Source organism: Chrysemys picta, chromosome 5, assembly GCF_011386835.1.
Source record: "Chrysemys picta bellii isolate R12L10 chromosome 5, ASM1138683v2, whole genome shotgun sequence".
Lineage (NCBI taxonomy): Eukaryota > Metazoa > Chordata > Testudines > Emydidae > Chrysemys > Chrysemys picta.
Window position 1 is genome coordinate 86,350,630 of NC_088795.1, and position 20,818 is coordinate 86,371,447.

At 40.9% G+C, this 20,818-nt stretch overlaps 1 protein-coding gene across 22 annotated transcripts in view; it reads left to right on the forward strand.

The window, feature by feature from the left end:
- Positions 1 to 20,818, forward strand: part of MTUS1 (microtubule associated scaffold protein 1) — a 209,323-nt gene that overhangs the window by 86,648 nt on the left and 101,857 nt on the right. The window contains exon 1 of one of the 22 annotated variants that reach the window (XM_005282071.5): positions 8,909 to 9,386. The exons of the other annotated variants lie outside the window; for them this stretch is intronic. Within the exon in view, the coding sequence (XP_005282128.2) occupies positions 9,266 to 9,386 (121 nt within the window). The 5' untranslated portion in view covers positions 8,909 to 9,265. Of the gene's footprint in view, positions 1 to 8,908; positions 9,387 to 20,818 lie in introns of those variants that run through there. 22 annotated transcript variants of the gene reach the window in all.

Genomic DNA, 20,818 nt, shown 5'->3' on the forward strand with positions numbered 1-20,818 from the left:
GGTGCTCTGGGCTGGGATCGAGGGGTTCAGAGGGCGGGAGGGGGATTCGTGCTGGTGCGGGGAGCTTGGGGTGTGGGGGCTGGTGGCTCGGGTGCAGGCTCCAGGCGACGATTACCTCAAGCAGCTCCCAGAAGTAAGGGCATGTCCCCCTTTTGGCTCCTACATAGAGGTGTGGCCAGGTGGCTTTGCTGCATGCTGCTCTGTCCGCAGGTGCCACCCCTGCAGCTCCCATTGGCCCTGGTTCTCGGTCAATGGGGGTGGCGCTTGGGGCAGTGTGCGGAACCCCGTGTATGTCCCTACATGTAGGAGCCAGAGTGGAGCCATGCTGCTGCTTCCAGGAGCCGCGCAGAGTGGCCATCACCCTGCTCCCCCACTGGAGCACCGGAGCGGGGCAGCCCCAGACCCCACTCTCCAGCGGGAGCTCGAGGGGCAGATTGAAATGGCTGTGAGGATGGATCCAGCCCACGGGCCATAGTTTGCCCACCCCTGATCTATGGCATAAGGATCCTGTAATCTGCCAGATCCACAGAAAGTCTCCTAATGATAATAGGTTGAATGTGCTCTTTCTGTGATAATGAAACTTGTACTTAAGGAAGTTACTGCTGCATTTAACGTCACTGGAGGAAGAGAGACTTTTAGAATAGAGTTTTATCTTCTGACTATTTGCATATGTAGTTCACCCATGCTCAAATTGGGGGCATTATTTAGATATAAACTAATTGTCCTATTCATCAGTAGGGTGTTGATATCTGAGTTTCAGGCGCTCTACAGATTTGAGAAGACATCACTGCACTGGTTTTATACTTTGTTCATGTTTGGAAGATTTTTTTACAATCATAAGAACTAAATTGTTTTCAAATAAGGGTTTGTTTTCTCTGAAATCTAAATCAGTCACGATGAGCTTCAAACAGACTGGATTTTGCCTGAAGGCTAAGTGCTTTACAACACTGGCTTATTGCTATGCAGAACATAAAATTTACGTTCATTAAAGGAAGTTGTGAACTTGAGGTTTAACACCAGTCTCTACGAAGAACACAGAGCTTGTCAAAACTTTCAACCTGCTGAGCAATTTAAAGAAAGAACATTATACAAATAATGTGTTCTATTGCTAATGTAAATACTTCTAAAATTCTGAACTTGATTTAAAAAAAAAAAAAATCCCCCTCCGTGTAACGTGAGGTGGAAATAGGATGCAGCTAATTGAAAAGTACATTAACGTGGAGCATGAGTAGTGGCAAAATCTAGGGCTGGCTTGGATTCAGGTTCAGTTTAATTCAAAATTGGAACAATCGGGTTTTTGGTCATTAGCTAAGACTCAGCAAGGACTTAATCTCAGGGATTTATGGGTACAATATTATGAATCTATTAATTTGTGGGGGCTTTTGTGAAGGGCAAAGGGATTTGGCAATGATTAATTGGATTCATATGGTAATCACTGATATTTTACAGAAACTATAACACCTATTGCATTGGAGCTTAGCTGTGGGTTATTAAGGATGTTCCATGTGGTGACTGTTTCGAAGTGTAACTTTTGCCTAGATATGCTTATTCACCCATTAGCACAAAAGGTCTTGCTTATATTTAAAAATCTGTGTTCAGGGTTCTTATCTGCAGTATGGCGTAATTTTCCATTTAGGTATCTATTTGTAGAATTAAGTGACCTTTAAAGATCGTGAGTGAAAACAGCCCTGACCTTGAGGTGTCCACTCTGTCTACATTGATTGGTATAGACCACAGCTGAAGTGCTGGATTGGTGAAGGATATGTAGAAGGAGGTACAGAATTTAAGCCAAAACACTGTCTACTGTGAAAGTGCAGTTAAGGCATGACTCCAGTGCTATTTTTGTATATGTGGTGTGGCTACTGATTTGAGCAATTGTTTTAGAAATCCTAGATACAACTTAAAAACCTAATGTTAGTTCACAATAGCAATTCTGCAGATAGGTAGACTGCTATTGTGCCAATAATTGAAGCTGAAATTCTGAATAGAAAGTGCTGGCATTTAGATTTAGACACCAGTTCCTAAATCAGCGTTTCTCAAATGTGGCCGCCGTGGCCAAATGCAGCCCCCAGGGGGCTTTTCTTGTGGCCACAGCTGCCTGGGCTGTGATGGTGGGAGAGGAGGCCTCCAGTAGTGTTTGGGCCCTGCCCCCCCCCTCTGGGGGGAGACAAGCTGGAGGAGCAGGCAGCCAGTGAGTTCCTCACCTTCCCAGAGTCGGGATTCAGCCCTTGGGTGGTGGGTGGAAGGCTCTAGCCATAGGGCTTCAGGCTCCATTCCCAACAATATTCAGGTTACTCCCAGTCACAAAGAACCAGTCACTTTTCCCAGGTCTTTTGCACCTCTGATCACACACCAAAGAGTGCTTGTAGCCAATCCTACAATTTACTAACTAAAGACTTATTAAGAAAAGGAAATGAGAGAGATTTACAATGTTAAAGGAGGTAAATATACACACAAATGAGTTAGTCTTAGGGTCCAGAAAGCAGTAGAAGCTGTTGTGATGTGCAAGCTCTATAAGTCCTTTAGGGCTAAGCAGTTTGGGGATCCTTTCCTTTTGCTTAGAATTATTGCCCTCTCCAAATTCCAAGCAGCATAATACAATTTCTTCTTGACAGGGATTTTTATTCCTTTCCCCCAGAGTTCAAGCTGTCGTGGGATGAGTATTTGTCCCCTCTACATGGGTGTGGGGGGAAAATAAACAGTCTTTTCCGATGATGTTCCACAGTGGCTTGTCTGGTGTCTATAGGCCTTTTGTGGGGCAGGAGATGACACCTCTTGTGGTAAACTAGTATTTCACACTTGGTAATGCTTCCTCTCCTCACTGTGGGGATTTCTAGTTTCATAGTAAACACTTTCATAGTAACAGAACGAACAATTAACGATTACCTTGTAAGATGGGATACAGATATAATAAGTGAGATTAATGTATGCAGCAACTCACAAGCATTTAATAAAGTCCAAACACTAAACATATCTCTATTAATCTAATACCAGTTTTAACAACACTAGCACACAGGTGAGCCAGATTGATTTCCAGCTAAGCATTTGTCAGTATTCAGTGAGGTCTAGGGGCTTTGACATAAGCTGGCACCAGGTCTGCCAGCATCATAAATACCAAATCAACATGATACATGTTGAATGGATAAAAGTGGCCGAGAGATCTCAAAATGTAATTGTAAATGGAGATTCATTACATAGGTGCTGGCTTGAAGTGGTTTCCATTATATAAGGGGTATACAGTTTGGTCACTGGTTCTCATCCCAGCCACTATCAAAATTGTTCCAGCATCCCTGAATCGTTGAGTGTTATTTCGAGTGGAATCCCAAAGGGATTGGTTCTTGGCCCTGTGCTGGGTAATACTTATCACTGACCTACAAGAAAAGAAAATAATTCATTTCTAACACACAGACAGGGCCGGCTCCAGGCACCAGCCTGGCAAGCAGGTGCTTGGGGCGGCCACTGTGGAGAGGGGTGGCACGTCCAGCTATTCGGCGGATGGTCCCTCACTCCTGCTTGGAGCGAAGGACCTCCCACCGAATTGCCGACGCAGATCGTGATCGTGGCTTTTTTTTTTTTCCTTGGCTGCTTGGGGCGGCCAAAATCCTGGAGCCGACCCTGGACACAGATTGGGCGAGTGGTAAATAACAGGGACAGGTCACAGGTGCAAAGCAATCTGGATTGCTTGGTGAGCTGGGTGCAAGAAAACAGAGTTTCAGTAAACCCAAATGTAAGCATGCAGGAACAAAGAATATAGACAATACTTGCAGGATGGGGGACTTTGGGGAAGCAGTAACCGTGGGGAAAAAATTGGGGGGTCATGGCTGACCACAAGCTTCCAGTGTGATACTAGGGTCAAAAAGGTTAATGTGATTCATGGGTGTATAAAAAGGGAATCTTGAGTAGGAGTGGAGAGATTACATTACCTCTGTATTTGGCACTAGTGTAACTGCTACTGGAATGTGGTGTCCAGTTCTGGTGTCAACAATTCAAGGATGCTGATAAATTGGTGAAGGTACAGAGAAGAGTCACGAAAATGATTAAGATTGGAAAACCTGGCTTACAGTGACTTTCAAGGTGCTCAAAAAACGACAGTCAAGGGGTGATTTGATCAGTCTACAACAGAAATTGGGGAACAGAAATTTGAGAGTAGAGGGCTCTTCCAATCTAGCAGACAATAGTATAACAAGATCCAGTGGCTGAAATAAGACAAATTCAGACTCAAAATAAGAATTTTTTTTAATAATAGTGTAAATAATCATTGGAACAACTTACCAAGGGCGGTGGAAGATTCTCCATCCTTGGAACTTTTAAATCAAGATTGGATGTTTTTCTAAAAGGTGTGCTCTAGTTCAAACTGGAATTGATTCAGGGAAGTTTTGTGGCCTGTTATATCGATGATCACAATAGTCTCTTCTGGCCTTATCTATGAATTGAGATGGGGAAATAATGGATTATTTCAGTTCACTGGCAATTTTGAAAATGAAATAATTTTGGTTGGGGTCAGCAAACTGAAAAATTATTCACACACATCTGTGTGGTACAGCTAGTGTTGTGAGGTGCAGAAAAGGCTGCTGACCCAGGAACTCCTGGAAAGACTGCAGCTACTTTAGTCCTACAGGTTGCAGTATGTCTGATTAACAGCAGGGGACATCTGACCCTGCAGCAGACCATACATGGCAGTGGGGAGAAGTTGCAGAGAATACAGACTGTATGAGGCTATTCAGGTCAGCCAGCCCGGAGTCAGAACATAACAGTATCTTTGCACACTCCTTCATGCTTCTGCTCTTGCCTTTCCAGACCCAGCTTCAGTTAAAGACTACTTCAAAACTGGATTGATGGGTGCTGATTCGGAAGGGGGAAGAGTTTTTGCCTAGGACCATCAGGTGGGAGGGGACTGGTTCTAAGTAGAAGGTGAAGAGCATGGTGTGTGGGTATATGAATGTAGCAGGGAATTAAGTCCATTTGTGAATAAGGTTATGGGTTAAAGGGGATATGTGAAGGGAAATGGTAGTGTAAGAGGGAGGAGGAGAAGGGACTTACAGAGCAACAGTAAAGTGGTCATCCCATCCTGCCCTCGTGTGTAGTGTCCCAATTTTTTATTCTGAAAGAGTACCCCTTTCTCTTCCCACTTCTTCACCAGAAATAATCATGTGACTATCTTGTCCCAACCAGTGCCACAATTTGAAAAAGAGGATCAATCTGCAAGGAAGGGTATGGTAGAATACACATTGCTACCTGCAGCTCAGCTCCACCATTATTTTGGGCATCAACCACCACTGGGAAAGACCTACTTGTCAATGGTAAATAGATGCTTTGTTTGAGAGAGGGAGAGCTAAGAATTTCTGCAGAATTTAAGCTTTTGTTTTAAAAAAATATATACATTTTCTGCCTTATGGATGTAATAACTTTCCAAATGTAAAGCAATGCAGTGATGTATTTCTGACCATGCAAATAGCTACAGTATCTCAGATACAGCTTAGCTTTCAAGTAATAGTATAACATTGTGATACTATTCAGAGTTGTGGGTCGCAGTGGAACTGACAAGAAAACTTTAACCTCATTTTTCTTCTGCTTAGAATAGCAGTGAGCTGTTATTTTCCATGTACAATTATAGGGTTCCCCTCAAACTGCATGTTTTCTAAATTTCCACTGGATTTCTTTGGAAGAAAGAGTGCTGCGTATACTGCAACAGGCAAAAGCACTAATATTAGGAGGTTAAAACATGAAGCTTGCACAATTCAGCTAGAGAAATCTCAAAAGAATTTAAGACCGAGCTCCTGTTATTGCTAGGGAATTAAGACTGTCATAATTACCAAGCTAACTGCACCTCTGACTCCTCCTGGTCTCTCCAAGTGCATCCTGTCTCCAATCTCAGGCTTCTCGCTTCTATTGGGGTGGAATAGTGTGTCCCATTGCCTTTCAAGTGTATGTTTTGCATGTTTTTATCTGAACCCTGTGTATCACATTTGTGCACAGACCCCACTGAATTATAGAATAATAGGTGTATAGATCAGTGTAGTAGCACATGAAATTCTAATAAACCAATATACAGTAGCTTCCCTTCACTGATCTGATCACCTACAGTTTTTATAAAATTGTGACATCAAAGTATTCATAACTTTCCATATCAGCTCCCTGTATCTCACAGAAGTGTCTCCATGCTACCTCTTTCTAAAAGAGGTGGACATCTTAAAAGAATATCTTGAACAAGACTAGTTGGAAGATGTCCTCTGAAGGTGTATAAAGCATGTGTTCACAATTATGACCTCTTGGCTGCTTTGAGACTACACTGAGATTAGAGGATATTAATCAAAATCACTTTGCCCAAGATTCAACAATCCTCAGTTTAGCAGAAAGCTGCCTTTTAGACATTTCTCTTAATGAAAGTTGCATCAATGTAGTTAAACCAGTGCCACTTTGTGCATGGACTCGCAAGCAGATTTAAACATGGTTTAATATTTCACTTGCCCAAAGAAATTTAATTAACTTTAAATTGATGTAATGTATCCACACCAGGGTTTGCAGTTATGTAACTGCACCGATAAGAGGGAGCGTAGACCAGCCTTTGGTGACAGCAAAACCGAAGGTATTGTTCCTCACCAGCAGCTACGCCAGGCACACCTACCAGTAATTAACTTCAGAGGGTCAACACAGTTGAGGGAGGTCTCCACTCTTGAATTGCACATGTGGACTCAGATGGAAAACCTTGATGGCATCTTTAATACTTCCCTATCTCACAGGGTGTTGAAACTAACTTTGTTCATAAAGCATGTTGAAATCTATGGCTGGAAGATAAATCCGTTTACCACTTGGGACTTTATTCTGAATATTCAGTTTCAGAAGACTTGTTGACAAATTACAGCTAACAGAAGCCTTATTTGCTTCTATATCAGCTAGGTTTACGTAATGCTAATAACTTGTTTGCAAGTTAAGTGTAGTTGATGGCTTTTTAGTGAATCTGTGCTCTTTCCTTTCCCAATTTTTTTTTTAAGTGTTAACTGGAACACAGTTGAGAAACATTTTGCCTGGCTCTACTACAGTTGAGGTGGTGTTGGTAGGGCCTAGCCCCATTAATCTCTAATGACCAGCTACTCTACCCAGGAAAAACAGAAGCAAGACTTGCTGGTATCTCTGCTGTCCATCTCAAGTCAGCAGCCCTGTCCCATTTTAAAGGTTTCTTTGTTCTAACATACATTCTTTGCACCTCTTCTCTGGTTTTGGTTTCATCCCCTTTGTTTTTATCCTCTGCTGTGACCCGTACTTTTTTCTTATCCTGTGTCCTACTATATTTTGCTCCCTATCCTTCACTGGATAGTAGAGGGCTGCTTAGTAATCCTCATGGTTACCCTTGGGTATAGACTGTGCGTGTTCTTGTCACAAAATGCCATCTCTGTTTGTGTTCCTTGCAAGTGGAAGGTGACCAGTGTAAATCTAGTATTCAGCAGCATGCATTTTTATAATTCATGTTCATATAAAAATGTGCTGTTGCAAAAGGAAACTGACAATCAGGGTCCAAAACACCCTAAAAAGAGAACAGGGATGTTAAACCCCTAAAGAATAAACAATTGCATCAACTGATTGTACAATGTTGTTGTACTATAAAACTGTATCGAGCAATGTCTTTTGCTGATTAATATAACTGTGACATGTATGGATTAACACTATATATGAGGAATTATGGACACTTAGAGATACTATGCTTTTAAAGTCTCTGATCAAACAAGAAAAACAGGTTTCCCCCCCCCCCCCCCCAGACAGGTGGGATGGTAACTATCTCCCTGTCTCTAACATAAATTAAGCAATGGAAGCCCTATTTACATAGGGTCAAGAGGAGGATTGGAAGTCAACAGGAAGAGAACAGCAACGAGTCATCCTGACTCTGGGGACAAAACAGTGAATTTTGAGAAATATAAGGAGAAGCATAAAGCTATTTTGGCATCCATCTCTTAAGAGACAAAGAGGCCACTGCTCTTGGAATTCTGTGAAAGGTGCATCCCTCAGCCATGTGGGCTGAGGATGCTGAAAACTGATTGTGAGAAATTGCCTGAGACCAGTAGTCTAATCTGTTAAACTTTAGACACAAGAAAGCATGTTTTATTTTTGTTTTGTTTCTATTATCCTGGTTTCCTAGTAAATCCTGTTGCACTACTGTTCTCTGCTTTCTAGCTTTCAACTCCAGATTTAAAAAAAACATTTTTTTTCTGTTTGGCTATGTTACGGTCCTAGAAATCTGGCGGCATTTCTTTCTACTTAAAGGTAGAATAATTTAATAATTTGTGTCAAAATGAGTGGAAAAATATAAATCTTTTGGGTTATTTAAGTACATACTAAGTCAGCATATTGTGCAAGTCCTTGCACAATGGTGGTTTACAGTAGTGTTTGAATCAATCCATTATCCGATTACAGCTGAAGCTAGAAATACTGGTTTCTTGTTGAAGTCCAGAGCATGTCATATACTAAATTAAGATTAGTACTTCCTTGAGTTTATCCTAGTATACTGAAATGTGCAGAGCAGGCCACAAAGTGGAATGGTACTTAGGAGCCTTCTAAATATTAAACTGTTTGTACAGAATAACATTATTTTCTGTGGACTTGTAAGGACTTACGTATGGATGTAGTGGTATGTTCGATGTATGTTAAAAGAACCTTTGTTAGAAAACATGAAACATAAATAAAGTTGGGATAAATTCAAGTCAATTAGAAAATGGTCAGAATGGAATCAGAATTAGATGAATGAAACAAGTCTTGATTAATATTCCTGAAGGCATATTTTAGTTCTCCTCCCCCCTCAATATAAAGTAATTTTTTCCTTAAGTCTCTGAAGTACAATTACATGATCTGTGACATTATTGGGTGATATTCAGCTTCGAGACCACCCACTTTCCCCTCCTTCTCCTGTTAAGTCTTCATTCCCACTGAGTCGGGTAACAGATTAAGCATGAACAGTGTGATGTAATTCAGAGGCTGCTGGTCTTCTGAATCACTAAGAGAAGGTTTTATTCCGAGGACAAGCTTTGTTTCTGCAACATCTGGTGGGGAGAGAGGCTGCCGGCAGCATTTGCTTTGTGGATATCTGCTTTCTCACATTCTTATTTTGTCTGTGAATATGGAATGACAGTGAAGGAATGAGGAATATTTGCTTTCTAATCTTGTTTTCCTTGCCAAGTATAGCTTGGCCTCAATTAGTGGTGAATTTAAATATATAGTATGTGACAGTATATAGAGGCTGTTTCTTGCTTGTTTGTCTTCCAATTGCTCTGAAGACATGTTATGGTCCCCGAAATTTTCCTTATCCAACATGCATGTGCGACTGACTGCAAAGGGACTGCTCCGAAACCTTCGACTTCCTTCTGGGTATAGGAAAAGCACAGTTATATTTCATACAGGTTTGTGTTTTTAAACCCTGTACTTAGTGTGTTCCTGGGGGACATCTTGTTTACCTCAGCAGCTGCCTATTAATTAAAATATATTCTGGGCATGAAACATTTCATTTTTCATAGAAGCCTAAAGCTTTTATAGAAATCAAGTCCTAGTTTGATCTTGGATTTCTCGTGTGTGTGTGTGTGTGTGTGTGTGTGTGTGTGTGTGTTTGAACGGCTCATCTGGAAAACATGTATTCTATTTGTTTATGGAATGCAAAATTGGAATTGACGCGTTTCTCCAGATCCTGAAATAGAATCTGGAAATTGGTCACCATTAGCTTCTCTTTATTATTTTTATGTTATGGGAAAATACATACTGTGATATTTTCCCTTCTCTGCCCCTTAAATGCAGGAAAAGGGTACATAATCATATTGTGTAGCTTTTTCTTGAGGGTTATGTAATTTTGCCTGACTACAATGTATCTTAATATCCCTGTTAGATATAAAAATATTTTAGATATTTCATGGTTTGTAAGTAGGGAGAGTAAATTTCATGCTTAAAGAAAATCATTTTTAATTTTAGCCCTAATATCCATGTGATTGGAAGTACAGATGTTTTCATTCATATTACTCTAGCTACAATATATTGTAGCAAAAATATTTTAAAATTTTCTTAAAGAAATGCAATCTGATTTGTCTTCAGTGAATTTTTTTCTAAGCAACAAGTCATGTTTTTATCTAGTAAATATACAATATATAAATGATTATGGATGCTGTTGAGGTTTTTTTTGTGTGACATTCCTTTTGTGGAACAATTGCTATATATGTGATCTATATTAGCCAGGGGAAAGTAAAAAAAACAACAAAAAATCTTCTTCCACTTTATTTGTCTGACCCATCTTCTCTCCCCTTTCCCCCCCCAAACATACGTTTGTGCAGCTCCCTGTGTCTAGTTTTGCCTCCCAGGCATCTCCTTTCTCTCTTGGCCACCATTCATATCTTCTAACATCTCGTGGAAACTCTAGGTCTCCTTGACAGGCCATTTAGCTCTACTAGTCACTGTTTTCTCATATTTCCTGGCATTTCCTATGTCTGCTTACATTTTATCATGGCCTCTTTCCTCCTCTATCCATCTCTTGGCAAGTTAATGTCTGTCTCTCTCAGCTCCCACTTAATGTTAAAATAGGTTAGGAGGTTGAATGCAACATAGAATCTCCAAGCAGACTTTCATGTATGTTATGTAAATCATAAGATAACTTTAATGTAACTTGATGTTGAAAAACTCTTAATGGATAAATTTCCATATTTATTCCACTTATCTGAATGTTACAATCTGGTGTCTTCACACACGTCTCCGGAAGTACAGGTCTAGCAATAATGCAAGAAATCACAGGCAATCTTAAACTTATTCTTCATTGGTTACTTGAATTTGTATATTTTAAAATAGTAAAATATACCTATGGTCCTTTGTTAGTGGGGTTTTTTTTCTTTTCTTTTTTTCCTCCCTGAAAACTTCCTGGGTTTTACAAAGGGTATTTGTTTTACTGATTTTTTTTTTTAACCCGAATTTTGGGATTTTTACTTATGGACAAGAAAATCCAATAGATTACATTAGATGTGTTTATATTAATAAATTAGACTGTAAATGCAAGGCTGTCCCTTAAAGTAAGGCAATGTAGTGCAAGATATTCTTACACAGGTGCAAATGCAGGTGTACATACTGTTAATTTAAAGTTTATGGGAAAAAAATAATAGCAGTAAACTGATTTTACTTTAAATACACATTTGTTGCTTTTTTCTGTCTTCCTGTCCCCCAATATTAACCCTAGTATTTACCCAAATAACTGAGTTATTTTTGTACTGATTTTCACTAGTTTCTTTTTAATAAATACCAATAAATTCCCAGGAAACATTAAACAAAAATAAAGGGCTTTGAATATACCCAGTGAATCTATAATTGTATATAGTTGTAATCAATTTAAATTTCCAGTATCATATTGCAATCTTAAAAAACAATCTTTAATTGTTAGCATTAAGTGGACATCTGAATAAAATCTGCCTCCAGATATTCCTTTTCATAAAAACTATTGAATACAGTACATGAAATATATTGCTGGCCACATGTCCTAGTTAAACAAACATCCCTATAAAGAGGTTCTGGCTGTCTCTTTCATGCTTACAGGTATGACCCACAGCCATTGGAATGGTAGTCAAAGTTCAGTTAGACCATGCTTCTCACTTTTCTCATCTTTTGTCACGTCAGTGTTTCTGAACAAACAGCAGAGCATATAACTGCACCAGCAGAAAGGGTGACCAGTGCTAAATGTGTTAAACTAGGGCACATTCAATACTAGCTAGTAGTATATACATTCATCGGCACTTTACCACTGTTAACACAGCATAATATATTGAAAATTACGTTTTTATGTAACTTGAGAGCAGTTACAGCTTGTGTGGGCCACTTACCCTGAAGTAAGGGTGACAGCATAATAAAATTCATGCACATGATCATCCCATACATAACACTGATTTTTCAGATAATTGGGAATAAGCATATTTCTACTGCTGCAGCATCAGCAAGCATGTCTCCTAATGCAGTGATTTCATTGCATTAAAAAAAAAATTAGGTTCCTCCCTGGGTCTCTCAGCATGCCCAGGCGATCACACTATATTTTCATAGGGTGGACTCTGTTTTAATGGAGATTATCATGGACCCTTCCCAGTTGCAATTGCATAGATGTCTTTCCTTCCCTTTAATGAGTGCAACATTCTTGTGACTGCTATGCTAATTGCTTATACAGCTGTAGTAAAATATATTTAATATGATTTAGCAGATTGAAAATAAAGAAGACTGTACCAGCTGACATGCCACGTCTTCAGAGACCACCAGCAGTTCACAGATCAGATTCAGAACCTCTGGGAAAATAGGATTTAACTTCTGTCATGAGGAACAGTATCAGAACTTATTCACAGATTTGTAATGCTCTATTTTCATCCTCATTTGTGAAAATGTCTCTCAGCAAGCCATTGTTCTTTTTACAGTATGTATACATACTGTAGGTAACTTAGAGATAATGTGAAATCTGAAGTCTACATGCATAGTGTGACCTTTTAAAAAAAAATCATTCTTGATTTCTCTCCCTCAGACATTCTTACTAAAATAAGTCATAGATTGAGTAAGCTAACAATCTTAAATAATTGCAAAAAAGTCTTAATCAGCATGTGTAAGTGAAGAGGAGTTAAATGTGAATCATCCTTTTGATATTTCATCAGTGAAGAGGGAAACGTCCTTTCTATATTACTGAGCTGTTTAAGAACATGTTTAACCAATACAGTGAATAGAAGTGATCTTAAGTACTTAATGCTCTTCATGCATGATTGGTGTGACAGATGAGATCAGCATCTCTGGGTGGCTGTCACCTTAAGAATGTTGGAGAAAGACAGTCTTGGACCATACATATATTCTCCTTTTTTTACAGAAATATATAAAGCAGTAAATATGACAGAAGGACCTAATTATGGTACCTGAGAGCAAAACTACCGTGGTTTGCAGTACCATAATTTTTGAAGGATTGTGGGTAAAACTACACAGTTCCTTTTATTATTCATATACTTTGAGTCTCGCAAGTCTTCACAAAACAAAATCTTAGTATCCTGCTTTTGGCTTGCTTTAAAAAAAAAAAAGAGAGAAATAAATGGTATGTGGCTGATTAATTGACCTGAAAACATGACTTCTCATATCAAGGCAGCCAATGCAGTCCTATCACGACAAGAATTTCAGACCATTGCAACCCTAAAAACCTTTCCCCCTCAAACTCTAAAATAAGCAGACAAATCAATACAGACCTAAGACCTTTTTAATCAGGCAGGTACCATTTGTTTGTACAACCTAGTTTTTAAGACCACTCATAAAGTGTTATGGTCCATGTGATGTGGGAATCGATCAAATTATTAAGGGTAACAAAGCAGTGTCTTCAAAGCACAATAACACACAAGCTCCAGAAGGCTCATACCTTGGAATTGCCATTTAATCTGAATATTTTTTTAAAATCCACTTTCCTATAGTACTGTTCTTTTTAGAAATAACAAACACAGAATAGTCAAACGACTGCAAAGTCATTTGATACAGTGGCAAGGAGCTATCAAAAATGCCTCTGAAACTGCTACGAGTAACTAACTAAATCCAAAAGCCTACCAGAGACCGATTTAGTTTAATATAGCAGAAATGATGCAACCTGTACATAATGATAAATATTCATTTCACAAGACCAAGGAAAAATTGAAAAACAGAATACCACTCTAGCAGTAACTATAGAGCAAAATCTTCAGTGTAATCCATATGGCATACTTATTTGAACTCAAAAGCTAGTATAGCAGATTCCAAATTGTCATACACATCTGTTTCAGAGTGACTCAGCCATATTTATTGGCACTGTGTTGAGTAAAAATCCTATGAAAACAAATACTAATTATTCTTAAGAGTAGTATCATGTATCCTATTCTGTAATGACAAAAAAGCACCAGGATAACTTTTATGGTGAAATCTTCTCAGCACTACAGATAACTGCCAGTCCTGATTATCTCTTTTGGCAACCATACAGAACCACCAGTCTTTTAATTTCAATCCCAAGTGCTTGAATAAAATGGACAATACAACTTGACGCTGTTATCTACTAACACTTAATGTTTTTTATCCTGCCTATTTTAACTTCTGTACATACCTTCAAATTACTTTTAAGTCTGTGCTTAGTTGGTTTAAGGTCAGCAGGAACCACCCCATCTAGTCTGATCTTCTCTGTATCTCAGGCCACCAACAGCACTTGGACACTAAATCAAAATTTGACCAAAATATTACAGCCCACAGGAGACTTCTGTGCTACAGGCAGAGAATAGGGAGGACTAATGTGTGAGGCCCTGCAGTGGCAGAGAATTGGGTATCTCTCAATCAGATAGTGTCAGCAAGTGACCTGCGCTCCATGCTGCAGAGAAAGGGGAAAAAACCCTCAAGATTACCAACGGTCTCATCTGGGGGCAAACTTCTTCCTCACTTCCCCCCTACATGGGGCGATCAGTTAGACCCTGAATATATGAACAAGAGCCAGCCAGCCAAGCAGTTGAGAGAGTGTTCAGAGCACTGGGCCATACTATCCAATGTCCCATCTCCAGCTATGGCCATCTCTGATCCTTCAGAAAAACTCCAGAATACATGAGGAGGCAGGGGGAGGGGAGGAATCTTTGCCTAACTGCTAGAGGTAACCCAACCTGATTTCCTAACAAGTTGCCTAAACATGAAATGACTTAATCAGTTATTTATTTCATATAAAATACCTGATCTTTCATTTTACTATTTAAGAATTTGATGATTGACATGAATGCCCCATTTAAGCTTCAGGTTTAATCGTGGTAAACTGAGTTGAAAGCTTTGCATAGTGTTGTGGAGAGCTAGTAACTTTCCCATAGTTATGGTTGTAACAGCTGTTCATTATAAACCCTATTTTGCATCTTTTGTAAATTTGGCTTATTAAACTTGTTTAGATTGAATTGCCATATTTACTATGGCAGTAAAGGAGTGTGTTTCTGAAAACGTTGTCAGGTTTTGTTCCATCTCTTCAAAGAATTATTTGAAACTTTTGTTTTTGTCTGTCTCCTACTAGCTCCAACAGCTTGTAAACTACCCCCTCAGACTTTCAATCTAGTCCCATCTCATGCACTGGCATAATTTGAAGAGAATAGGTTGTAGTAAAGGGAAGTTCTTTGTAGTGGAGAGTTTTGGACCCAAGCTGATTCCTGTTTAAGTCAATGGACCTATTTGACCACAGACTTCAATGAGCCTCAAATTGGGCCCTACATCTAAATATATTGTCCTTAATTGGTTGGTTTCAGCTAAAAGAACATGAGCTAAAGGAAGATCTCCATTAGCTGTCACCTATAGATTTATCCTCAAGTGGTTGGAATTATAAGTTCATGACCACTTCCATTGACAGCTGTGGCTTTTTATGGAGAGGAGCTGACTTTTGTTTCTCTCTTCTCCCCCATAAGTTGAAGTACTGAGTTTCCCCTTGAACTTCTCAAAACTGAAAGGAAACTCCAGGATTTGCCAAATTATTCTTCTTGCTTTTCCTGTCCACTTCGAGTGCCGCTCCCATTTTGGCAGTGGGAGAATGTGCCCAGGTCTGTTGAAGATGAGGTCACCGAGGAAGATTTTAACTTGCCAAAGGATTATATAGACCATTTGACACTCTCATAAATCTGCTCACATTCCTGCACTTAGTTACACTAGTTGTAAATCGGGGGATGATGTTTGTCTGTGTAAAATGATTAGAAGGCTATAGAAAAAAGCACTAAGTCCATTACTAGCTGCATTTTTTTCAGATGGGGTAACTAAAGCAGAGATGTTCAGTTGCTTAGCAGGAAGGTCTAGTTTTGGATGCTGGCTGTGGAACAAATGATAGTGGGTTCTAGTCTGTCACTTAATGGGTCATGATTTTTAGTACTTCACCAATATTGGAATAAAGCAAAGCTGTCATACGTCTGGCTAACTTAACTTCAGACGTGATGTGCCCTTCTCCAGTGTGCATTGAATGAGATGAAGATCCACAGGAGCCACAATTAATTATCAGCAGCATTCAGACCTTTAACTTGGCAATATGGTGATGTGTCAAATTTAAAAATGTTTTATTTATCTGCATAAGGAAACATGAAATATTTAAAAGAAAATAGCCACTAAAGCAAGGCAGTAGTTCTTATTCAAGTATGATTTGCTGTGTAAATAAAAGTACAAAAATTCATTTTTTCTTATCACAAGAACCTTAATTATGACTCTCAACAAATATTCACCCATAATCTCAAAATACGTTTTGTAAAGATGGTAATTATGTATAGGATAATGACACACATTGGTCAGCCTTGAACGTAAACCCTGCATAGTTGGTTGTTTAGCTGAGGCTGTGGGGTTTTTATGTCTGGGGAGGAAGAAGTGGGGTTTTTCGAGAGCAGAAATGGGGAAACTTAAATATGTGGCCCCTTTTTGTATGTGGCACATGGTTGGTTTGTTACTGTGGCTCTTAGTTGGGTTGTATTTTTAATTGTCTATGAAGTGCACCTGAAGCCTTCTTTGACATCAAAGTAAAAAATTAATAAAACTGATATTTTGCCCTCTACTTCCTAAAAGAGTAACTTAGGTGCTAAAATCAGGAAAAGAAAAATACAGAAAGCTCCAGTAATCTGGGGATTCTAATTAGGGTTATTGTGTGCACCAAAATGCATTTTGTTTCCTTGATACGAACAATATATATGTGTTTAAGCAGCGTAAGATTTATTATATAACTGTTTCCTTGCTTTCTAGCGTTTGGGTTTTGTAACAGAGAGGTAACCATACCACTTAGCAATCTTAATGGCTTTTAAATAAAGGCTTTTCAAATTTTCAAATTCAAGCCTTCGTCATGCCAGTGGTGAAATCCATACAAGTGAGCCTGGTATCAAAGGGCAGATGACTTGTGATATTAGGAAAACAAAACATTTCTATTACCAACCTGCTCGTTTTAATTTTAACTTTCTACAGCACAAAGAAACAATTTTTTGAGGAAAGTGATGCCCTTTAGCTTCAGTGTTGGACCATGATAGTTGGGGTACTTGTAGCTTGATTTCAAGACCATGATGAATTGGTTCATTGTTTTGTAGTACTGTTAGCAATTTGAACTTTATAGGCACACAAACCTTGCATTTTGAAACGTGTAATACAGGTAGAGGAAGAGAGTTGTCAAGTTACTTGTTGACTGAAGTAGATTTAACTTGATTTTAATCAGTCAAAATCTTGATGCATAGTGTCTTCTCCACCTGTAGTACTGTGGGGCTGTTACTGAATGGAATGGGACCATATGAGCCATTACTTTCGTTACAGGTCCATGTCACATAAGTGCAAGAATCACTGGTGTTGTAGACCAGTGTCATTCATTGGGTACAGAGGTTTTAACTCACAACCTGCAAAAGAACACCTATCCCTCATCACTGAAGAACATCAAGTGGTGGGCAGGGAGGGTATTGGTCTTATAGTCTACCTTTTAATGTCTCTATGGATAGACAAGGTGTCAAAGTTCAAAATGTCTTCACATGGACCTTCACCAAATACCATGCTGTATAGCTGCCACTTTGGGGTAAGGTGATCTAAAAAGACTGTAGCAAGGCAACAGATTTGCAAGTTGGACTCTTTTGGAAGAGGTAAAGAAAATCAATATGGCTTATGCTTTGGAGACTGGTGTAATCAACCTGGCTGATTTCCAATTAGTGGTTCACAGAAGACAGATGTCCATTCTGATTTAGTCCAGTTGCCTTTGATAGATGACGGAAGTTTTGTTCATACTTGTTACCCATAGCTGAGATGGAAGCAATCTTATTTCATTAGTTCTATTCATTTCTCTGTTGTGACAGTCATATTGGATCAACTGTTAAACTGTTCTGAGGGCACTGGTCTTTCAGATGTGGTTATACGGGGTTCTGTGCTATGTCTTTTCAATTCAGTGTGTATAAGGCTACTAGAGGAGATACTGCTGACACTGCAGCATGATTGATTAGATGGATGGAGTGGCCAGCATAGGCGCCAACTCCATGGGTGCTCTGGGGCTGGAGAACCCAGGGGGAAAAATTGGTGGGTGCTCTGCACCCACCGGCAGCCAAGCGCCCTGCCCCCCCGCCCCAGCTCACCTCCACCTCTTCACCCGAGCACGCGGCGTCCCTGCTTCTCCCCCTAGCTCCTAGCACTTGCTGCTGCAAAACAGCTATTTCATGGTGGCAAGCACTGGGAGGAAGGGGAACGTGGTGCGTTCGGGGAAGAGGCAGGGCCGGGGCGGGGATTTGGGGAAGGAGTCCAATAGGGGCAGGGAGGAGGCAGAATTGGGGTGGGGACTTTGGGGAAGGGGTTGGAATGGGTGGGGCGAGAGGGGGCACGGCAGGGTGGAGTTGGGGCGGGGCTGGGGGTGAGGGGCGGGTCGAGCATCCACTGGTGCCGGGAAAAGTTGGTGCTTATGGTGGTGGGTCTGTTAGTGACCTGCAGATCTAGATTCTACTTTGATCAGACCTGGATAGTGCATAGTTAGATGGAAGAAAAAACATATTTAAAATATTCATGAAAGCAAATGCAGAGAATAGTCACATTTGGTGACATTAGCACTATCAGGCTAACTTAAATTGTGACCCCAGGACCTCTTGATGCCAACTGCCAGAGGGCAAAGGAGAATGTAGGGGTGCAGGGATCCCCTAGGTTCACCAAAAGAATGGTCTCCAATGAAAGCCTATGTCCCACCAGTGGTCATAATCATTGCAAGATGTGTGTATGGAAAACATGTGAGCCGGGGTGTGAGTCTGTATATTCTTTGAGTGATGCCACATGTCCATTCCACTGTAGGTTTGCGTGCAGACTTGTCAGAGGTTGTTCCCTTAGGTGATACCCATCAGAGTGGCACAAGCACATATTGCAAGCAGGCATAAAGGGTGGAGCTGCCCCGACCCTCTCCTCAGGTCTTTCCTACCAGCTGTTGGCCTTCTGCAAGTCTTGTGGTCTAGTGTGAAAACAGTGCCCTTTTAGTTTCTGTACAGTTGGTTAGTGTAGCTTTAAAATTTGTTGGTGTGGCTCTGGCACCCAAACTGGCTACTGGACCCGGTACAGGAGATATGCTGCATGCTCTAGGTTTTGAGTCCTGCCACTCTTGTGGTTAAGCAATGCTATCAGCAATCCGCACCCCAGCTGCCTTAAGTATATGGGGGAGGCTCATGTAAGTGACAGATGTAGCATCTGTAAGGGCTTTAAGCCCTGCTCAAAAAGGAAAAGTCAGTCTGACTTGGATCTCTCCTCCTGGAATTGGCTCTCTGTGCTCCATCTGAAAAATTTACCTCAGTCTGGGTACCAATTACCTCTGCATCAATTAGGGCTTGTCAACGTTTAAAATGCTGCAGTGGTGCCAGGGTTCTTCCATTGGTGTAGATATTCCACCTCCCCAACTGAAGTCTCCTGTTGACCTAGCGCTGCCTACACTGCAGGTTAGGTCCGTTTAACTGCATGGCTTGAGGGGGGTGTATTTTTCACACCCTAAGTAGTATCTTGGCATAGACCATGCCTTAGTAGTGCTCCTCCAGCATTACTGGTACCAAAGAGGAGGCACTGTAAATCAGACTCAGACCAGGGTCATCAAAAGAGGTGAAGAGGTCAAGCTCCTCTAAAGACCTGAGTGCACTCAAAGAGGACACTTACCGGAGCATACTTTTAAGCAGGGGTGGTTGTTGACTCCAGAGCCTAATATGGGCCTGTTGATGCTGACTCTTGAAATACCATCATTGGGATCACATCATGTCCCAGTCCTGCAAGCTTCTTTTTCAATACCATCTACTTCAGAGGCATTTGAGGCTGTGCAAGAGTTGTTGAACCTCTTGGTATCACCATCACAGGCAGTTCAGGAGTCTTCCCCCACACCAGCACCCATCTACCGACATTATCTGCTTCACATCTGCACTGCGCAGGTCCAGCGGTTTTGCCCGTTAGTATACTGATTTTAAGACTGTACCATCACTGAGAAAACCACACATGATCTCCCCTTTCTTCAGAGTCTGAATCTACTTCACTGGTACCAACAGGTAAAGCCTTACCAAGTTTGAAAGAAGAGGATTCTTCTTCATCAGACTCTGAAGTGGACTCCTGGGTGTCCCAACCTAGCTGTTGTTTCCATCAAGAATATACTATTTGCCCACCTTGGTTTCAGCCTCAACATCAACAAGGTGCTTGCAGAAAGGACCACTGGGCTATGCACAGCTGGGGTCTGAGGTCACAGTGGTCCTTTTGGAACTCTTGAGTTCCCCCTCAATTGAGTGTCTCCACATCCACCTCAGCTAGCTGTCTCCTGCCCATCAGGAACACTGACTGTTATCATCCCCACATTCACAGGGGTCAGCTTCTAACTTCCTCTGAGGTGCTCAACCCTCACTCAGCCCCGGGCCCTTCCCCCCCCTTCCTCCTTCCCCCCAAGGCCCCACCCCGCCTCTTCCTGTCCCCACTCTGGCCCTGCCCTGCCTCTTCCCTACTCTTTCTGCCCAGTTCCACCCCCTCCGAGCCTGCCCCATCCCTGCTCCTCTCCCTCCCTCCCAGTGCTTCCTGCATACCATGGAACAGCTGATCCATGGCAGTCAGGAGGTGTTGGAGTTGATCAGCATGGGGGAGCTGGCTGCCGGTGGATGCTAAGCATCCACTAATTTTTCCCTGGGTGCTTCAGGGCTGGAGCACCCACAGAGTTGGCACCTATGCCCACGTGGGTACTGAATCTGCTCAGTATCATTCTCACAAGCATCCATGAGAAGAACAGGGACTGGACCAGCCACCAGTACCATTGGCATCCTCTTTATCATCTCCTGATGAGGCAATTGTGGCAGATCCTATTTTCTCATCTCCTAATGGTTTCAGGCCACATCAGAAG